Source organism: Macaca thibetana, chromosome 2 (assembly GCF_024542745.1).
Source record: "Macaca thibetana thibetana isolate TM-01 chromosome 2, ASM2454274v1, whole genome shotgun sequence".
In the NCBI taxonomy this organism is placed as follows: domain Eukaryota; kingdom Metazoa; phylum Chordata; class Mammalia; order Primates; family Cercopithecidae; genus Macaca; species Macaca thibetana.
In genome coordinates this window covers 8,406,797-8,423,920 of record NC_065579.1, presented here as the reverse complement: position 1 = coordinate 8,423,920, position 17,124 = coordinate 8,406,797, and the positions used below count along the sequence as shown (strand labels likewise).

At 38.4% G+C, this 17,124-nt stretch overlaps 1 protein-coding gene across 8 annotated transcripts in view; it reads left to right on the top strand.

Moving 5' to 3' along the window:
* The window catches only part of TP63 (tumor protein p63), a 265,894-nt gene that overhangs the window by 230,972 nt on the left and 17,798 nt on the right, over nt 1-17,124 (top strand). For 6 of the 8 annotated variants that reach the window (XM_050779259.1, XM_050779257.1, XM_050779261.1 and 3 more), the window contains 6 exons: nt 1,946-2,132; nt 4,383-4,498; nt 5,531-5,640; nt 6,277-6,413; nt 7,018-7,100; nt 10,484-10,620. In XM_050779259.1, coding sequence (XP_050635216.1) covers nt 1,946-2,132; nt 4,383-4,498; nt 5,531-5,640; nt 6,277-6,413; nt 7,018-7,100; nt 10,484-10,620 — 770 coding nt within the window. The remainder of the gene's footprint in view (nt 1-1,945; nt 2,133-4,382; nt 4,499-5,530; nt 5,641-6,276; nt 6,414-7,017; nt 7,101-10,483; nt 10,621-17,124) is intronic. The other 2 variants (XM_050779258.1, XM_050779263.1) reach the window with 1 other exon arrangement.

Here is a 17,124-nt window from a genome sequence, read left to right as displayed (position 1 = left end):
TCTTAAAACAGAACTCAGTAAATGATGAAGCTGTTATTATTTATCATTAATTAAGCTTAAAAATTGGATTCCCACCCCATCCCTGAGAATGAACAAGAATTAACACTTAATGATCCTTAATCTTATTCTTAATGCTTTTATACATTTTTTTGTCAAGCTTGATTTATAGTATATCAGTTATTAAAATGGAATGTGTCTCTTAAGAAGCTGTTCTACTCTGAACACTTAACCTTCATTTCTGCAACTTTTACATACTTGGAAGGATACCTTATTTGCCTTTAGGTATTAGTTGACAGACTTATTTTTCAGTCATCTTTCCTAAGGGTCATCTTATGAAATTCATGGTTAGATTATGCATTATATACCTCCTAACGAAAACACGAATGGATATGCTTATTTTCTTTAAGTTCTCAATAAAAGTAAGTTCTTAATATGTCATAAAACAATTTCTGTGTAAGTCATTAGTTAAAAGTACAAGAGCAAAAATACCCATCTAGATTTCATTCAGTGTTTCCCAAGTAGAATTTTATTTTTGTGGTTGAATTTTGGCATGTGTCCTATTTCTTCAAGCTATATAAAACCCTTTTGCTGTGTCTAATCCATGGCCTGCGGGCATGGAGGACTGATTTTGCAATACTTTTCTAGCATTGGGAAACTTTTAACTAAAAATTTCGTATGCTGGAATACTTGGAAGAAAAGGAAAGGTCATTTAAACAATACCATATTTTAAAAATGAAGAAGTAAAGCAGCATTTTAAATATGTGATTTTTGGTAATATACTTGCCATTAGTGAGAGTTAGGGTGGGACATATCAGTAACGAATCCAACTGCCACTATGGCTCTGGCCCCCCTGTCTTTCCTCTGGGAGGATGTTAGGGCCCACTTATGATTGCAACCTGTGTGTGTGTTTATCCTTTGTTTGGATACATGTTACTAGGTGCCCCACTCTTGGCCAGCAATTCCAGTGCCTGGGTGGTTTGCCTGAGCAAAGTGCCTGAGTGGGTAGGAATGTAGGGATAGGGCTTTGACCCAGAGCACAGGGGTGATAAGGTTTACTATAGTTGTAAGGATTAGAACGAAGGTTCTCTTCTGCTTCAGAAGTGGGAAGAGGAAGCAACACAGGATAGGATTTCTATCTGGTTCTAGGTCTCAGGCTTTCTCCACTCCATTTTGCCAACTCTACAACCAACTAACCACTACTGAACTTCCTCTCCCTGAAGAAGAAAAACTTTCACTCACTTGTGAGGGAGAAGATCTGCATCCAGATCCTTTCTGTGCCATGATTAGCTGTGCTATATCAGGCCAGGTGTTTTCAGGAGTTTACGGCAGAGTGGCCCCTTTCAGCTCTTGCATTTCCCTACCTATGACATTAGACGAAAAGTGCAGGCATTCGGAGGAGTTCTTGTTTTACAGTTTCAAGCGATCTGACCTCAGGTGAAATCTCTTCACTCTAACAGATATTCCATCTTAAAAAAAATCCCATGAACCGTAATTCCTATGAGTCTCTCTAAAGTACATTAAAGACTGGATTGATTATAATCTAGGCAGAAATTTGTCTTTATGGTTGTTGTTTAATATCACTCAGTACATGCCAATACTCTTCTTTCACTTAGTTTCTGGTCATCTATGAAGCTACTCATGGTATTACTCATTTAAACCCCTCCGAGCCTCAGCTTCTTCATCCTAAAGGAAAATAACAGGAAATAATGGCACAAATATGTTTTGATAAACATAAAACCTTTTGTAAACATAGGGTTTTATTTATGATAGCAAAAAAAAAAAAATCTAATAACATTGACAAATGTCACATCTATGGTGGCCAGTAGCAAACATGCAGCATGCAGCTATAAAAAGTGGATGGATTTTCATTGTTTTGATTTGGAATGTAACAATATCTCCTGTTGGTTATCTCCTTCCTTTCTCCACTGGCCCCAACTCTAAGCAGTATTCCACTGAACTGAAGAAACTGTACTGCCAAATTGCAAAGACATGTCCCATCCAGATCAAGGTGATGACCCCGCCTCCTCAAGGAGCTGTTATCCGCGCCATGCCTGTCTACAAAAAAGCTGAGCACGTCACTGAGGTGGTGAAGCGGTGTCCCAACCATGAGCTGAGCCGCGAATTCAATGAGGGTAAGCAGAATGTGAAGCTCTAACTGTCCAACCTCCTTGAAGGTCAACATTCTGTGGGTGTTTCTGTTTGAGACCTACCTACCTGGTTCAGACTTTTGCACTCTGATGGTAGATCAGTCTGCCTTTTTTTTTTTTTTTTTTAAATGGCTGACAGAGTATCTAACAATAATGATAAATAAATCCATGGCTTTCATAGTGGTTGAACTATTTAATATTAGTAATTACTAGATGATCTGAGCTACTGGTTATCTTTACTCCTTACTGCTTCCTTCTTTTTATTTTTCTTGCCTTTAAAAAAATAAGAAGAAGAGGCCGGGCGTGGTGGCTCATGCCTGTAATCCCAGTGCTTTGGGAGACCGAGGCGGGCAGATCATGAGGTCAGGAGATCGAGACCATCCTGGCTGACACAGTGAAACCCTGTGTCTACTAAAAATATTAAAAATTAGCTGGGCGTGGTGGCGGGCACCTGTAGTCCCAGCTACTTGGGAGGCTGAGGCAGGAGAGTGATGTGAACCTGGGAGGCAGATCTTGCAGTGAGCCAAAATTACGCCACTGCACTCCAGCCTGGGTGACAGAGCGAGACTCCGTCTCAAAAAAATAAATAAGAGAGTGCAAGGAGACTACGTGGTAGCTGTTCTACTTGGCCCAGGCTACCATATCTTCAGATTTAGTGTTTTCCCAGAAAGATTCTCAAGTCTAGACCAGTTGAGAGCTGGAAGGGTAAGAGAAAGGAGCACCAAACGAAAGAAATAATGAAAAAAATCAGAAGAAGAAAAGGGGGAAAGAAGATGAGAAGGCAAGTAATGGGTAAGGGGAATAAATAGAAGGCCTGGAGCATACTGTGGGCAGTCAAATAAAGGACTGGGAGTCGAGGGATGAGGTATCTTGAAGGCCACGTTTAGGCTCTAGGCATGAATAAGTCATGCCTCATATTCTGCATCTCAGATCCTACAACAATTTAGCAGAAAAGGTTGGTATTTCCAAGAGTTCCCTTAGATCTGATATTATGGTTCCATGAAGGGAGACTGAATAGAGAGTGCTGAAAAGTGGAAAGTAAGAACAGGATAAAGCATAAGCAATCCTCAGAGAGTACTGAGGGTGCCAAAGGTGTTGGGGGTTAGGATACTTTATAGAAAAAATATTAAAATGTAAGGATTGATAAATATAGAGAATATAATGTTAGAGAAAATTAATGGAAGAAGAAAGATAATGGATCAGAATTTAAAAGAAGAAAATAAAGTCAAAATACTCTTTAAACAACTATTTTTTACACATTAATTTCGAGTCCTTGCCCACATGGCCACATTATCCATACCTTTGTGTCTTGCTTTTCACTTAGCAATCTGCCATAAAGAATATTGCAATTTAGATAGACTTCATTATCAGCCTACCTAACTTGGTATTTCACCAAGATAGCACACGATTTTTAAGTGTTTTCTCATTTTTTAAACATAATAATGGTTTTTAGTTTTAACCACACTAGATGATGCAGCAGAGAACATTCTGATAGACTTAGCTTTTTACTTTTATTGAATGGCTTTTGTAAACTGGGACTATGGGACTAACAGCTGTTAGAAACAGCTTTACAGGTCCTAATTCTTGGAGCATCTTCTTTCTTCTAGAGCTCTGCTAAGTATCACAATTTCATGAAACTTTACTCAGTCTCTTTTTTTAAAATTGCATCCCTTTTCTTATACCCAACTTGGGACTCCTTCAGCACACAAATGCCAGAACTTTTCTTATCTTTATAATCAACACAATGTTCAAAAGTTGAGGAGGAGGAAAGAAGAAAAAGTGGAAGTCATATCCTTGCTATCTTCTGCTTCTCCGTGTATTTGCTGGTCAGACTTTTGGGCAGCATTTTCTCAGTTAAACTGATTTTTTAAAAATTAATTTGCTTCTTTCCCTTTCATTTTCCAGGAGGCTGGCAAAATTTCCTCCGTGGGTGAGGTCAGAGATGTAGTTATAGAGTTCCATAAAGCTTGTATCATTAATCTTAAACTCCAAATTATAGGACTGTTCCCTTAAATATAGATGTACATTCCAGTCCTTTCTGTGGCTATAAAGGTTAAGACACCTTCATGTATTTGATATCTGGCTACAGAATCTGTTCCTTTCTTCAAGGATGCACATTTTCTTTATTCTACGGACTATTTATTTTGCCACCAACATCTTGTTCATGCAATTCCATGTTATTTTCTTTATTTTTAAGGTAAAGAACTAACTCTTTTATCATTTTCTGCTCTTCAGGACAGATTGCTCCTCCTAGTCATTTGATTCGAGTAGAGGGGAACAGCCATGCCCAGTATGTAGAAGACCCCATCACAGGAAGACAGAGTGTGCTGGTACCTTATGAGCCACCCCAGGTAAAAAGCAAACCAAACCAAAACACAACACTCTATGGACTGAGCAGACTTGAGAGAACATCTCTTTCAGCAACAGGGATGTTTCTAGCATCTATCACTGTCGTAGTTCTTGTCATCAAATATGTAATATTTTTGCATTTTTTTCTACCTGTTCTCCACATGCTTTCCCTTCAGAATATCTAAATATACACTGGATTAACTTAGTAACACGGCTCTGTGCCCATTTTCCCATCTTAAGGGCAGATAACAATTGAACTGGCAATTGGGTGTATACATGGGATTGTTTTATCCAACTGGCAATTGGACGGGTAGTGGATGTGCAACAGTAGTGGATGCAAGTGTTACCGTAAGTGGGAAAGCCCAAGAGGGACCTCTTAGCTAAAGTTTGAATGAACAGATGATAGATTTGTAAATCTGTTGGTGAAGCAGAGTAGTGTGGTTGAATATACACTGGTATAACAGAACCCAGGTTCTTTGGTTTGCTGGCTTGCTGTGTGGACCTTCGGCAACTCTCTCTCTCTAGACCTCAGTTGCCTTACCCATAACTATGTACTTTGGACTGGATTATTTTTAATTCTGAGAACATTTTGAGCTCTAAGATGTTATTAATGCAAGTGTATATTCAGATCTATATTGTACCATTTTATCCACATAGGGGAAATATTCTTGGAGCATTGCTACTGTTTTTGGCAATTATTCCCCATTTTCCCTTTTCAGTGATATTCCTGAAGGTGGTATAGCCTATTTGAATTACATGATGTGGATCAGCTTACAAATGAACAGGATCAAAGATCACAAAATCTGTTAAAGCCTGTCTCACCTAATGTAGTGTTCAGTGTTGCAAACATTAGCTTTAAGCTTCCCTGGAGGCAAGATGAAGAAAAATCTACAACAGGGTTCAGAGTTTGCCCTTTTAGGAGGAAGCATATCACTTCATCAGAATTGGAATTCCTTAAATAGAGGGAAGAACTGAGAGGGAACAATGTCAGTTTAAACCATTGTTAACACAGATTATTTTCCCCTTGTTTTCAGGTTGGCACTGAATTCACCACAGTCTTGTACAATTTCATGTGTAACAGCAGTTGTGTTGGAGGGATGAACCGCCGTCCAATTTTAATCATTGTTACTCTGGAAACCAGAGAGTAAGTGGCATATGTAAAAATTGTCATTCTACACAAAAAATCATGAGCAGAGGGCAAAGTGAAATTGTGGCTGCTTTATCATTAATTTTGCATGTAAAGCAGAGAGCTTGTCCTTTGTGCTTTAAATCCTTGCTATAAACAGTTACATAAAAGATCTAAGAAAGTGGAGACAAAGGAAAATGAGTAAAGTTAGAGGGAAAAAAAGAGCTAGAAAGGTGTGCAGTCACTTCATACCTGAATTCTTGACATTTGGCTGGAATTGTTCTGATTAGACAGTGGTCCTCAAGGCATTTGACCGTTTTTTTTAAGTCTGCGCGGCCTTAGGGGATTTTATCCTGAGACATCCACTGGCTTAACTCAAGTTTCCTTCAAAATATGTAGCTAAATACAGCTGTTCAGCTAATAGCTTGGAGGCTCTTTGGAGAACAAATGGAATGTTATTTACTAATATTACTTGTGGCATGTTAGCACTTTTGTGTTCTGCCAAGTACTTTTGGGTCCATTCTCAAAGCTGCCATGGCTAAGCTGGTAGTACATTAGCGATGGCCCATATGGGAAATGGAAGTGGGAGATCTCCAGGGGACTTTCCAAATGCTTTGAATTTAACTCTTTCTTCCCCTTTATTCTAATTCCTAGTGGGCAAGTCCTGGGCCGACGCTGCTTTGAGGCCCGGATCTGTGCTTGCCCAGGAAGAGACAGGAAGGCGGATGAAGATAGCATCAGAAAGCAGCAAGTTTCGGACAGTACAAAGAACGGTGATGGTACGAAGCGCCGTAAGTAGATGTAGTGGCCAAATGGGGTAGGGTTGAGTCTACTCCAGATGTTGGAGAATGGGGTGATATTGGAGAAGCTGCATGATAAGACCTGTGACCTTCAGCAGCAAGTGGGACATCAGCCCTCAGAGCCAGTGAGAATAGGAATAGCATTGAAGTGGACTCCAGGCATGTCCTATAGCTTTACACAAGCAGGTAGTCATTGTGACAATGTCTTAGTCCAGAGATTCTCAAAATATGACTTCCACACCAGTAGCATAAACATCATCTATTCACAGACACACACTGGCAAGATACGGGGTTTCCTGCAACGTTACTTAAGCCAGAGGGTATTTCCCAGCATACTGAATTTCTTTTATTTTTCCCCACCATCCTTCCACCTCCTTATTGCTAGGATCACAATCAATGTAAAAACAATTGTACCCAGTTAAATGGATGCTTAGGAATAGAGCCTCTAATCTTACACGTGTTGCTGGTACTACTGTCTGTTTAATATGTATTATTAAATCTGATTAATATTAATATGTAATTATTAAGTATATTTAATATGCATTATTGCTTTAGAAATGTTCCCAGGATGAAACTTGTATTTTTCCTCCACCAGCGTTTCGTCAGAACACACATGGTATCCAGATGACATCCATCAAGAAACGAAGATCCCCAGATGATGAACTGTTATACTTACCGGTAGGTCTCCCTTGGGTGTTCATGGTTGCTTCATTTTAACTTTCTTTGAATAAGCTTTTACAGTATGATCATCATCTCGTTATCTGTGACAATGGGAAAGGAGGTGTCTCAGTCAGTTGAAGCTGTACAACAAACTACCCTAGACTAGAGGGCTTATAAACAACAGAAGTTTATTTTCTACAGTCTGGAAGTCTGAGATCAAGGTGCCCCTCTGGTCGGGTTCTGGTGAGAGTTCTCTTCTGACTTGCAAACTGCCATTTTCTCCTTGTATTCTCATACAGTGGAGAGGGCTAGAGAACTCTCTAGGGTGGTTTTTTTTTTCATAAGGGCACAAATCCCATTAATGAAGGCCCCACTCTCATGACCTAAATTACTTCCCAAAGGACTCACCTTCTAATGTCATCAAAATGGAGTTAAAATTTCCATCTATGAACTTTGGAAGGACACAAACTTTCAGTCCATAACTGGGATGGGGGAGGGGGGTTGAGAGCTGGTGATATGCAGGAGAGAAAATATTTATTTTTTTTAATTAGAATATTCTTCTTTCTCTCCACAGTTTTGGACTGTGTTACTAGCATGAGATTCTCTACTTACCTACCCACCCAACTAAAGCTAAACTCCTAATAGGATTTTTCTTACCCAAATATTTGAAGTTAATTTGCCCTTCATTATTTCAGAATGATAAGATTATCCCAGGCAGCATGGCCATAGAAATTTAGGCCTAAAATTTTGTCAGAAAAAGTTCACAAAATTGATAATGCAGCAATTATAGCCCTGACTTTGATGTCTTTTAGGCGGCACTATAAAGAAAGTCAAGCAAGACAGAACCCTGGGTTACAGTTGGCCCTCCCTATCTGTGTATTCCATATCTACAGATTCAACCAATCACAGATCAAAAATAGTTGGAAAAGAACAATAAAAAATAATAATACACCAATCAAAATAATATAAATATAATAATATAGTATAACAACTAACTGCATAGCATTTACATTATATCAGATATTATAAGTAATCTAGAGGTAATTTAAAGTATACAGAGGATGTGCATAGGTTACATGCAAATACTACACCATTTTATACAAGGGACTTGAGCAACCTAGGATTTTAGTATCCATGGAGGCCAGGTGGGGTGGGTAGTCCTGGAATCAGTGCTCTGCTGATACCAAAAGACAACTGTATATGTGAATGGCCAGAAGTCTTAGCCCAGTTATTATGTAAGAACCTCATTAATTCCTACAAGGGACATTACTTCTCTTGAGATCACTAATGAGATCACTTTAGATTATGGTGGTAGTTAGTTGAATTCTTATTGCATTAGGTCTTTGCCATGTAGGGTGGCAATGACGTTTTGGTGGCTGGTATAGCCCTTGATGCCATCTAAAGTGACATGAGACACAGCCAAGCAGGGCCAGGAGATTTAACGACGAACTACTACCCTGGGATTGAACTAACAAAACTCAACAGGTTTAGGTGTGCTGTACCTTCTTCCTCATCTTCTTTGGGTCCTGACTCTCAGGGGAATAAATTCCCAGTAGACCAATCAGATGGTGAGTTAGCTGAGATTCTCAGTGTCTTGTTTCTCAAGCTATAAATGGAAACTGACTTGTGACATTAAAGTAAAACATTACCCTGATACACTAAATATTCCAAAAGTCTTAATATGTTTTCAGCTGATAAAACAGGAACTGCTTGAAAAGTTATTTTAAAATTTTAGCTTGTACTAAGAAGGAGGTACCCTTCTTAGTGTTACGTCTCAAGTTGAGAGAAGGCTTAGCCTAAATAACTTATGGGTGAGGAAAAACTCCATTAATTTAATATGTATTTTGTTGGTGTTTGGTGAGTGGCAAATGTGCTAGACCTTGAGCATTTAGAGTTCAGTAGGACACAATTCTTACTTTCAACTACCTTGCCTTCTATTGAGGGCACAAACAGTTATAATGTAATAAAATAAACATTTCCTAGATCAAGGCCTAGTGCTGTGTGAGTACACAAGAAGTTTCAAAGATGCAAACTATAAGAGTAAGATCAAGAAAAGCCTCTCAGAGAAGGGGCCCCACAGTGGGGATGAGTAAGAGTTAATTCAACCAAAGGTGGAGAACATCTTTCATTTCTGAATTCTGACTAATTCTGCCTTTCCTACTGGGTGCAGCAACTGGGGTGAGGCAGGTAAAGTGCCTAGGGTGCAAAATTTAAATAGTCCCTCACTCCCAGGGCAACACACCTGTGCTAAGTGCCTCTCTTGCCTCACTCTAGTCCTGGCCCTGCTCATCCGTTGGTTTGTTTGCTGTTGTTTTTTTTGAAACAGGATCTCACTTTGTTGCCCAGGTTGGAGTGTGTGGCAAGATCATGGTTCACTGCAGCCTCAGACTCCCAGGCTCAAGCAATCCTCCCACCTCACCTCCCCGGGTAGCTGGGACTGCAGGTGCAGGCCACCACGCCGGCTAATTTTTGCACATTTTGTAGAGAAAAAGTTTTTTCCCAGGGTGGTCTTGAACTACTGAGCTCAAGCAACCTGTCCCCTCCCAAATAGCCGGGATTATAGGTGTGAGCCACCATGCTTGACCCTGGTCATAACTGTAAAAGCTTTTAAGACCTTTTTTAAAAAAGATTTTAAGGTACTCTCTTAAAGAAACGTATTTTATCGCACATGAAAACTTTTATTCTATCAGACATAGGTACAATCTATTCTTATTTTTTGTAGTAGTTTAGTTTTATGAAGGTGTTGCAAAAATGGTATTGATGAATATGAATCATCTCATCGCTCATAACATAAATACAGGATTAGGTTTTTGTGCACCTCTGGTCACATACATTTCATCAACAGGTAACTATATAACTTCATTTGTTGTGTGTTTCTGTTAAGAGACATTTTATTTAATATATACTGTTGACTCATTAACATCAGACTCGTGGCCAATTAGCCTTATAACTCTTGCCTGAATGAAGTTTCTCTAACACACATATTTTCTCCATAAGGCATGGAACAACCTTCTCCCACTTAGGGACACTAGATAGCACTTCCGCACTGCCCTTGAGGGTCTTTTTAAATAACAAAATCACCAATGAAAAGCACAAAAATGTAAAAATGTAGTGCTAAATAGATCATGTAAAGAATGTGGGTTTACGGCATAAGAGCTACAAGACGACAGAGCATCTCCTTGTTCGAACTCAGCTGGGAACATGCACAGGTGATTCAAATTTTTCATCACTGCACAGGTCTGAATGACCTCAAAAGGGTCCAGAGTATTGATTTTCATGTTACAAATAAACCTTAGCAAATAAACAAATTGCAATTACAGAATCCTCGAATAATGAGGATTGACCACACTTCTAACAGTTCTACAGCTTTTCATGTTTCCTTCTTCTGCTCACTTCCACAGGTTAGGGGCCGTGAGACTTATGAAATGCTGTTGAAGATTAAAGAGTCCCTGGAACTTATGCAGTACCTTCCTCAGCACACAATCGAAACGTACAGGCAACAGCAACAGCAGCAGCACCAGCACTTACTTCAGAAACAGTGAGTGTATCAACGTGTCATTTTAGGAGGCATGAGTGAAGGTGACTTTATGTAGATCAGCAATAGTGTGATTGATGGGCAATGTGGAACATAATGGGAGATGGCAGATTGTCATAGATTCAGATGACCTGGTGTGGCAACCCTCTTTCAGTTGCAACCTTTTTATGTGTCTTATAACCTTCCTTTGGGAATTCCGCTTATGTTCTGAAATTAAATACAAACCATTTCTGGTGAATTACAGAGAAACTCACACTAACAGTTAGTTTTCTTCTCTATATGCCTGATCCATACACACTAACAGTAAGTACACACTCTATTTGGTAGTAATGTGTATATTTGAAAACATGAAATCATTTCTCATCCCAGTGGATTGTCTTGTAAATCTCCTGGGATGCACACTGTCCACTCTTGGGAATAACATTGTAGACCAGGGATAGCAAATAGGCTTGACTATAACATAAAGTGGCTTGTTTGAATGCTGTAGTGAGAAGAATTCTGAAACCTAGTGCATGATAATTGGGGAAATATCTGGGTGCAGAAGGATAAAGTAGCATCATGTTGCCATATTTTAGCATCTCTGCTCTAGATTGTCTTCCGGCAGTACAAATTTTTATATAAATCAAGCCAGATTTTTCAAGTATATTACCATGTACATATAACCTATTTATATGTTGAGCTTTGCCTTGAATCTTGGATCTTTCATGATGTTATTTTATGACTGACTAGAATAGTTCTTATGAAAGGATGAGAGGTTGACCAATCAGGACCCTGTTTATATTTACCTTTCTGTGGTTAAAAATAATCACTGGTTTAATTAAATATTATATATGCCCTGGAAGTATTGTCAGGACTGTAGATAAGTATAAAATATATACATTATGAGCCCACTTGAGTAATGTAGACTTTCAACTTCATACTTTAGGCAAAAAAGAAGGCAAAAACTATCTTCCAGAGGTGAAGATTATGTTTTACAATAGAAATACAAATGAACAATAAAAATGGTTATTTTCTATGTTATTAGCTGTTGTAGGGAGTTAGCTATAGAAAACGTAATAAAGAGGGCTTGTTATTATTATTATTATTATTATTATTATTAAGTCTCGCTCTGTCACCCAGGTTGGAGTGCAGTGGCACGATCTTGGCTCACTGCAACCTCTGCCTAGCAGGTTCAAGCGATTCTCCTGCCTCAACCTCCCAAGTAGCTGGGATTAGAGGCGCCCACCACCATGCCCGGCGAATTTTTTGTATTTTTTGGTAGAGACGGGGTTTCACCATGTTAGCCAGGCTGGTCGTGAATTCCTGCCCTCAGGTGATCCACCCACCTCGGCTTCCCAGAGTGCTGGGATTACAGGCATGGGCCACCGTGCCTGGCCTTATTATTTTTCTTTAATCAATATGAATGTATCTCTGATGGTGAAGAAACATTTTCTGAGCACCTGTTGTCTACAGGGTGGAGTGGATGGCAGGGTGAAAAGAAGCACACTCTCTGTTCAGAGGACTTTACGCTATTTGAGCATCCAAGATCCTTTTTGGCCAGAAGGGATCTCACCATGTACTTTTAGCATAGAAGTTTTGCAAATTTTAATGGTATGGCTTTGTTTGTAAGCCCGAGCAGAAAGTTTAATCACACAGAGTATTCTGAAGGCGAATTACGGTTGCAGGCACAATTTCCATTGCGAATCAGATGGATGTTTTGGGATGTCAGATGGAAATATATACTAACATATTTAAGTGAAAAATGACTTAGTTCTTATAAAATCATACAACCAAGATCAAAGAAACAGAGGCCTGTAACATCATTTATAGATCCAGGAGGAATATCTATCTTTCCCAAGAGAAGTGTGTCATGGTATTAAGAAACACCCCCAAATTTCCTCCTGTTCACTCTGGAAGTTTCACTATACCAAAATGACCCCCAAAGAATCACTAAGTAATGTATCATGCTGAACTAGTTACTGTTCAGTAGGCTTTCTTTTTTTTTTTTTTTTTTTTTTTTTCACTTAATAGGGAAAGGTCTCATATGTAGCAGAGGAATTGGCAAGCTGCTTTTTGTAAAGTCCTGGTAGTAAATATTTAGATTTTCTGGTCTATATTGTCTTTTGCCAACTACTCAGCTCTGTGGTTGTAGCACAAAGACAGCCGAAGATAATGCATAAAGGAAAGAGAATGGCTGTTCCATAAATGGAACTTGCTTTATGGACCCTAAAATTTGAATTTCATGTAATTTTCGCATGCCATGAAATATTATTCTCCTTTTGATTGTCCCTCCCCCTACTAAAAATTGTAGGCCGGGTGCGGTGGCTCACACCTGTAATCCCAGCACTTTGGTAGGCCGAGGGGGATGGAGCATGAGGTCAGGAGTTTGAGACAAGCCTAGCCAATATGGTGAAACCCCATCTCTACTAAAAATACAAAGATTAGCCGGGCATGGTGGTGCGTGCCTGTAGTCCCAGCTATTTGGGAGGCTGAGGCAGAAGAATCGCTTGAACCTGGGAGGCGGAGGTTGCAGTGAGCCAAGATTGTGCCACTGCACTCCAGCCTGGGCAACAGAGAGAGACTCCATCTCCAAAAGAAAAAGGAAAAAAAATACATATATATATATAAACTACTCTTAGCTTGCTGTAGTTTGATAGTCTGTCTTACAGATAAATGAGATGGTTCTCCTTTCATTGCTTCTTGAGTCTCCAATTTGGTTTGATAGGTGTACTTGGAAGTTAATATGTATATTCCAAACTAGAAAGGTATTAAAAGATTTTAGGAAATCCTAAAGTGGTTTTTCAGGTGGCATTTCAGTATCTAATAAAAACAATACCAGCCCTGAATAGATATCTTTTTTGTCTGAGAAAGTGAGGCATGCCTATCCAGAAATAAAATGCAGTTAATGACAACCTCATTGTCAGATGAGGCTGGAATAGTTGACTTGATTCACGTCACACGTTCTTATTGAAGATCTGCTATGTGAAAGCATTAAGGATAGAAGAGAGAAAGATGTAGCTCCTGCCTTCCCATGGTCTACAATCTAATGGTGAATTTCTAACCTTAACATTCTGAGTTTGAAGAAAGCTCTGGAAATTTATTCTCAGCATTATGCAAGTTAATAGGACAATTTTAAACAGTTTCTGTGGATCATATGAGAAAAAGAATAGTTTCATGTCATCGTTTTAGAGACTTGACAAGCCAGGAGGATTGACATCATTCAGTTCAGGGACATATGCTAAATGTATTTGTTTTTATGACATACACAAAAATACACAACCCTCTTTTTTTATACCATGAGTATCCCTTGCTTATTGTTTGACTAGCTCACATTGCTCTAAAGGGAATTTTTAATTCATATTTCATAAAATAATCTGTGTCACCAGAGCAGAAAACACATGTTAATATTGTGTTATTTTTAAAAGCACACAAGATTTTAGGGACATATTTACACTTTTTTGCATGTGTGACTACAGATAGATAAGGAACTATAGCTTCGTAGTTCCCTGTGTGTTCATTTAAATGTGTTACATGCATGTTTTTGAGTTGATATCTCACAGTTGCGATAACTTGTGCATGAAAATTAACAGACTGCAAAATTAAATCTTTGCAAAATATAGACATTTGGTCTAATTATGTCTTTGTAACATTACATATACATGGGTCTCCAGTGATTGATATGCATCTATATAAATCTTTCAGTTGTATTCTTCAGCTGAGTTTTTTTAGCTCTTATTTTCATGCAAATCTCCAAGAAAGAGCATGAATGACTAAACAAAGAAAAATGAAAATCTAATTTCCTGACAATCATTTGAAAAGAATAAATCAGCTTGGAAAATACCTATAATAGCCTGTGATTTTCTTTCCAAAAATGTAGTACCAATTTTATGCTGGTAAGGAATCAATTTTGTATTTTTCTTTATAGTAGAGGGAAAATTAGTGGGAAGAGAACGTACTTTCTGTAAGGTGGCACTACAATATTTTTACTTTAATTACTTCTATTAGCTTCCCACTATGTGTTTTCTTCTGCTTGCTTTTCATTTGTGCATGGTTTTTCTTTTTTAAAAAATTTCTTCACAATTACCTTCATGATCATAGGTTTTATGGAAGATAGACTTTGCGGAGTTGCTGTGAATCAAATTGTTACAGATACAAGTAGGCTTTACACTACGAAGAAATGTGATTTTAGTTAATTTGCATATATTGGAATAAATATAGAGAGTTATGTTTCTAGATGCCAGAATCTAATAGAGAGACGAATCAGACCTGTGTTTAGACTTCTTGCCTTCATATTATCAAGGGGCATTAACGGTTAAGACAGATTTGCAGAAGCCTCTTGAGACCTGTTTAGCAATGTTTTGACTTCTGTACTTCAGATCAGTACTATTTCTTTTTCATCTTTCAATAGTTTTCCCTTATTCTTGGCTTCCAACATAAAAATGAGGCCGACATCGCTTTGTTACAATTTGGCTTAGGTTAGCTCTTACTTTCCTCTGGAAATTTATTTTTGAGCTTCTACAGGATGAATTTTATTTAAATGATAAAACAGATCTGTGACATCCTGATGAGCCCTTAGTGTTTCCTTCTCTTTCATGATCACTTGATAATTGCAGCTCATTAGTAACACAAGTCAGAGATTATTAGAACAAAGCAAGATCTTAAATCCATGGTTCCAGCCCCTCACACCACAGCCAGAGGAACTGAGGCTCTGTGATTTTATAGCCAGTTTATAATAAAGCTCAGACTAGAATCAGATTTAGAACACAGAGCTGTTTGTAATGTTGTGTTGTGCTTCATTGGCAGTTAAGTAAGTAGTTAATTATAAAATTTAAACATCTATTTCCATTTTTCTGTCTCTTTTTTGTATGATTGTTGTAGACATGGAGTCTAGCTATTTTTCCCAAGCTGGGCTTGAACTCCTGGGCTCAAGCGGTCCCCTGCTTCAGCCTCCCAAATAGCTGCGGACCACAGGCACACTCCACTGTGCCTGGCATGGTTTTCTGACTCTGTTTTCAGTTACTTGGGATTTATTCTTGTAGATTCAGTTTAAAGCCCTGTATCTTTAAACTTGTTTGGCAATGGTTATCAAGAATTTTGATATTTTGTCTCAGACTCATGTATTCGAGAGAGAAGCAGGCAATATTTTCAGGATTATTAACGTAGAAGAGAGAAAGGTACACAAATCTCCAAGCAGACAGAAAATGTCAACACCATATTTCTAGGTTTGACAGAGAAATCCTCCACGTTTCCAGAATATCTGTTTGGAATTACCAGCTTTATAGGTTAAAAACAGATGAATATTGATAATTTCATATGATTCACCCTTATCGTTGTTATGGAACTACACAAGCTTTTACAGTTTACTTTTTTTTTTTTTTTTTTTTTTTTTTTTTTTTTTTTTTTTTGAGACAAAGTCTTGCTCTGTCAACCAGGCTCGAGTGCAGTGACGTGATCTAAGCTCACTGCAACCTCTGCCTCCTGTGTTTGAGCAATTCTCCTGCCTCAGTCTCCTGCTTAGCTGGGATTACAGGCACCTGCCACCATGCCTGGCTAATTTTTGTTTTTGTTTTTTTTTTTTTTTTTAGTAGAGATGGGTTTCACCATGTTGGCCAGGCTAGTCTCAAACTCCTGACCTTGTGATCCACCCGCCTTGGCCTCCTACAGTGCTGGGATTACAGGTGTGAGCCACCGCACTCAGCCTACAGTTTACTTTTGAATTTCATAGTTATGAAGTTTTCAGGGCAGACATTTATTATCTCTGAATTGGTAATGAAGAAAAAACTCAATGATTAATTAAACTCAGATGGATTACATTACTTTTGTAACTTCTCTCACCTCATTGCGGAATCAGGCTCAGTCCCAGGTCTTACAGGTCTTTAGTTGGCTGTACATTGCTTCCCTATCCATTTTTATCAGGGCATATTCTGTTAAGATGATATGAATTCTTGCTGGTGACATGGTTTACTGAATCCTAGCATTAAGCAGATAAAAATGGCTTTGTTCTTTTGAAAGGTATAGTCAAATGTGATTCAAAAAGCCAATCTGGGAAACAATTTCCAAACAGTTCATGAGTTTGCCCAACTTTTAGCAAAATAAAAGGGTTTATTTCTGGCATCCTTGTGACATAAATAATTTCTTAATTATGCAAAAAATTGCTTTCTTGGGCTTGATATATACATTTATAGGCCGAGTTTGTTACTCAAAGGATTAAGGTATTTATCTGTCTCAATCTGGGAATATCCAAAATACTCATTAAACAGTTCTTTGTAAATGCATGATGACACAGGCCCCATTCTGATAATATCATATTTCTCCATACCTCACACTTAGGCTAGACAAGAACTGTAATGAGGGATAATAATTGACCAGATGACATTTTACAAAAGATTAAAGTTTATTCTTCTTTTACGTTCCTTTTTTTAACTAATTGAGTCTGGTAAATCATATGCTAAGCACTGTGTTAAATACCTTGATCTACCTTATCTCAGTGGTCCTCGACTGAATCGCCTTGTGTAACTTGTTAAAAAT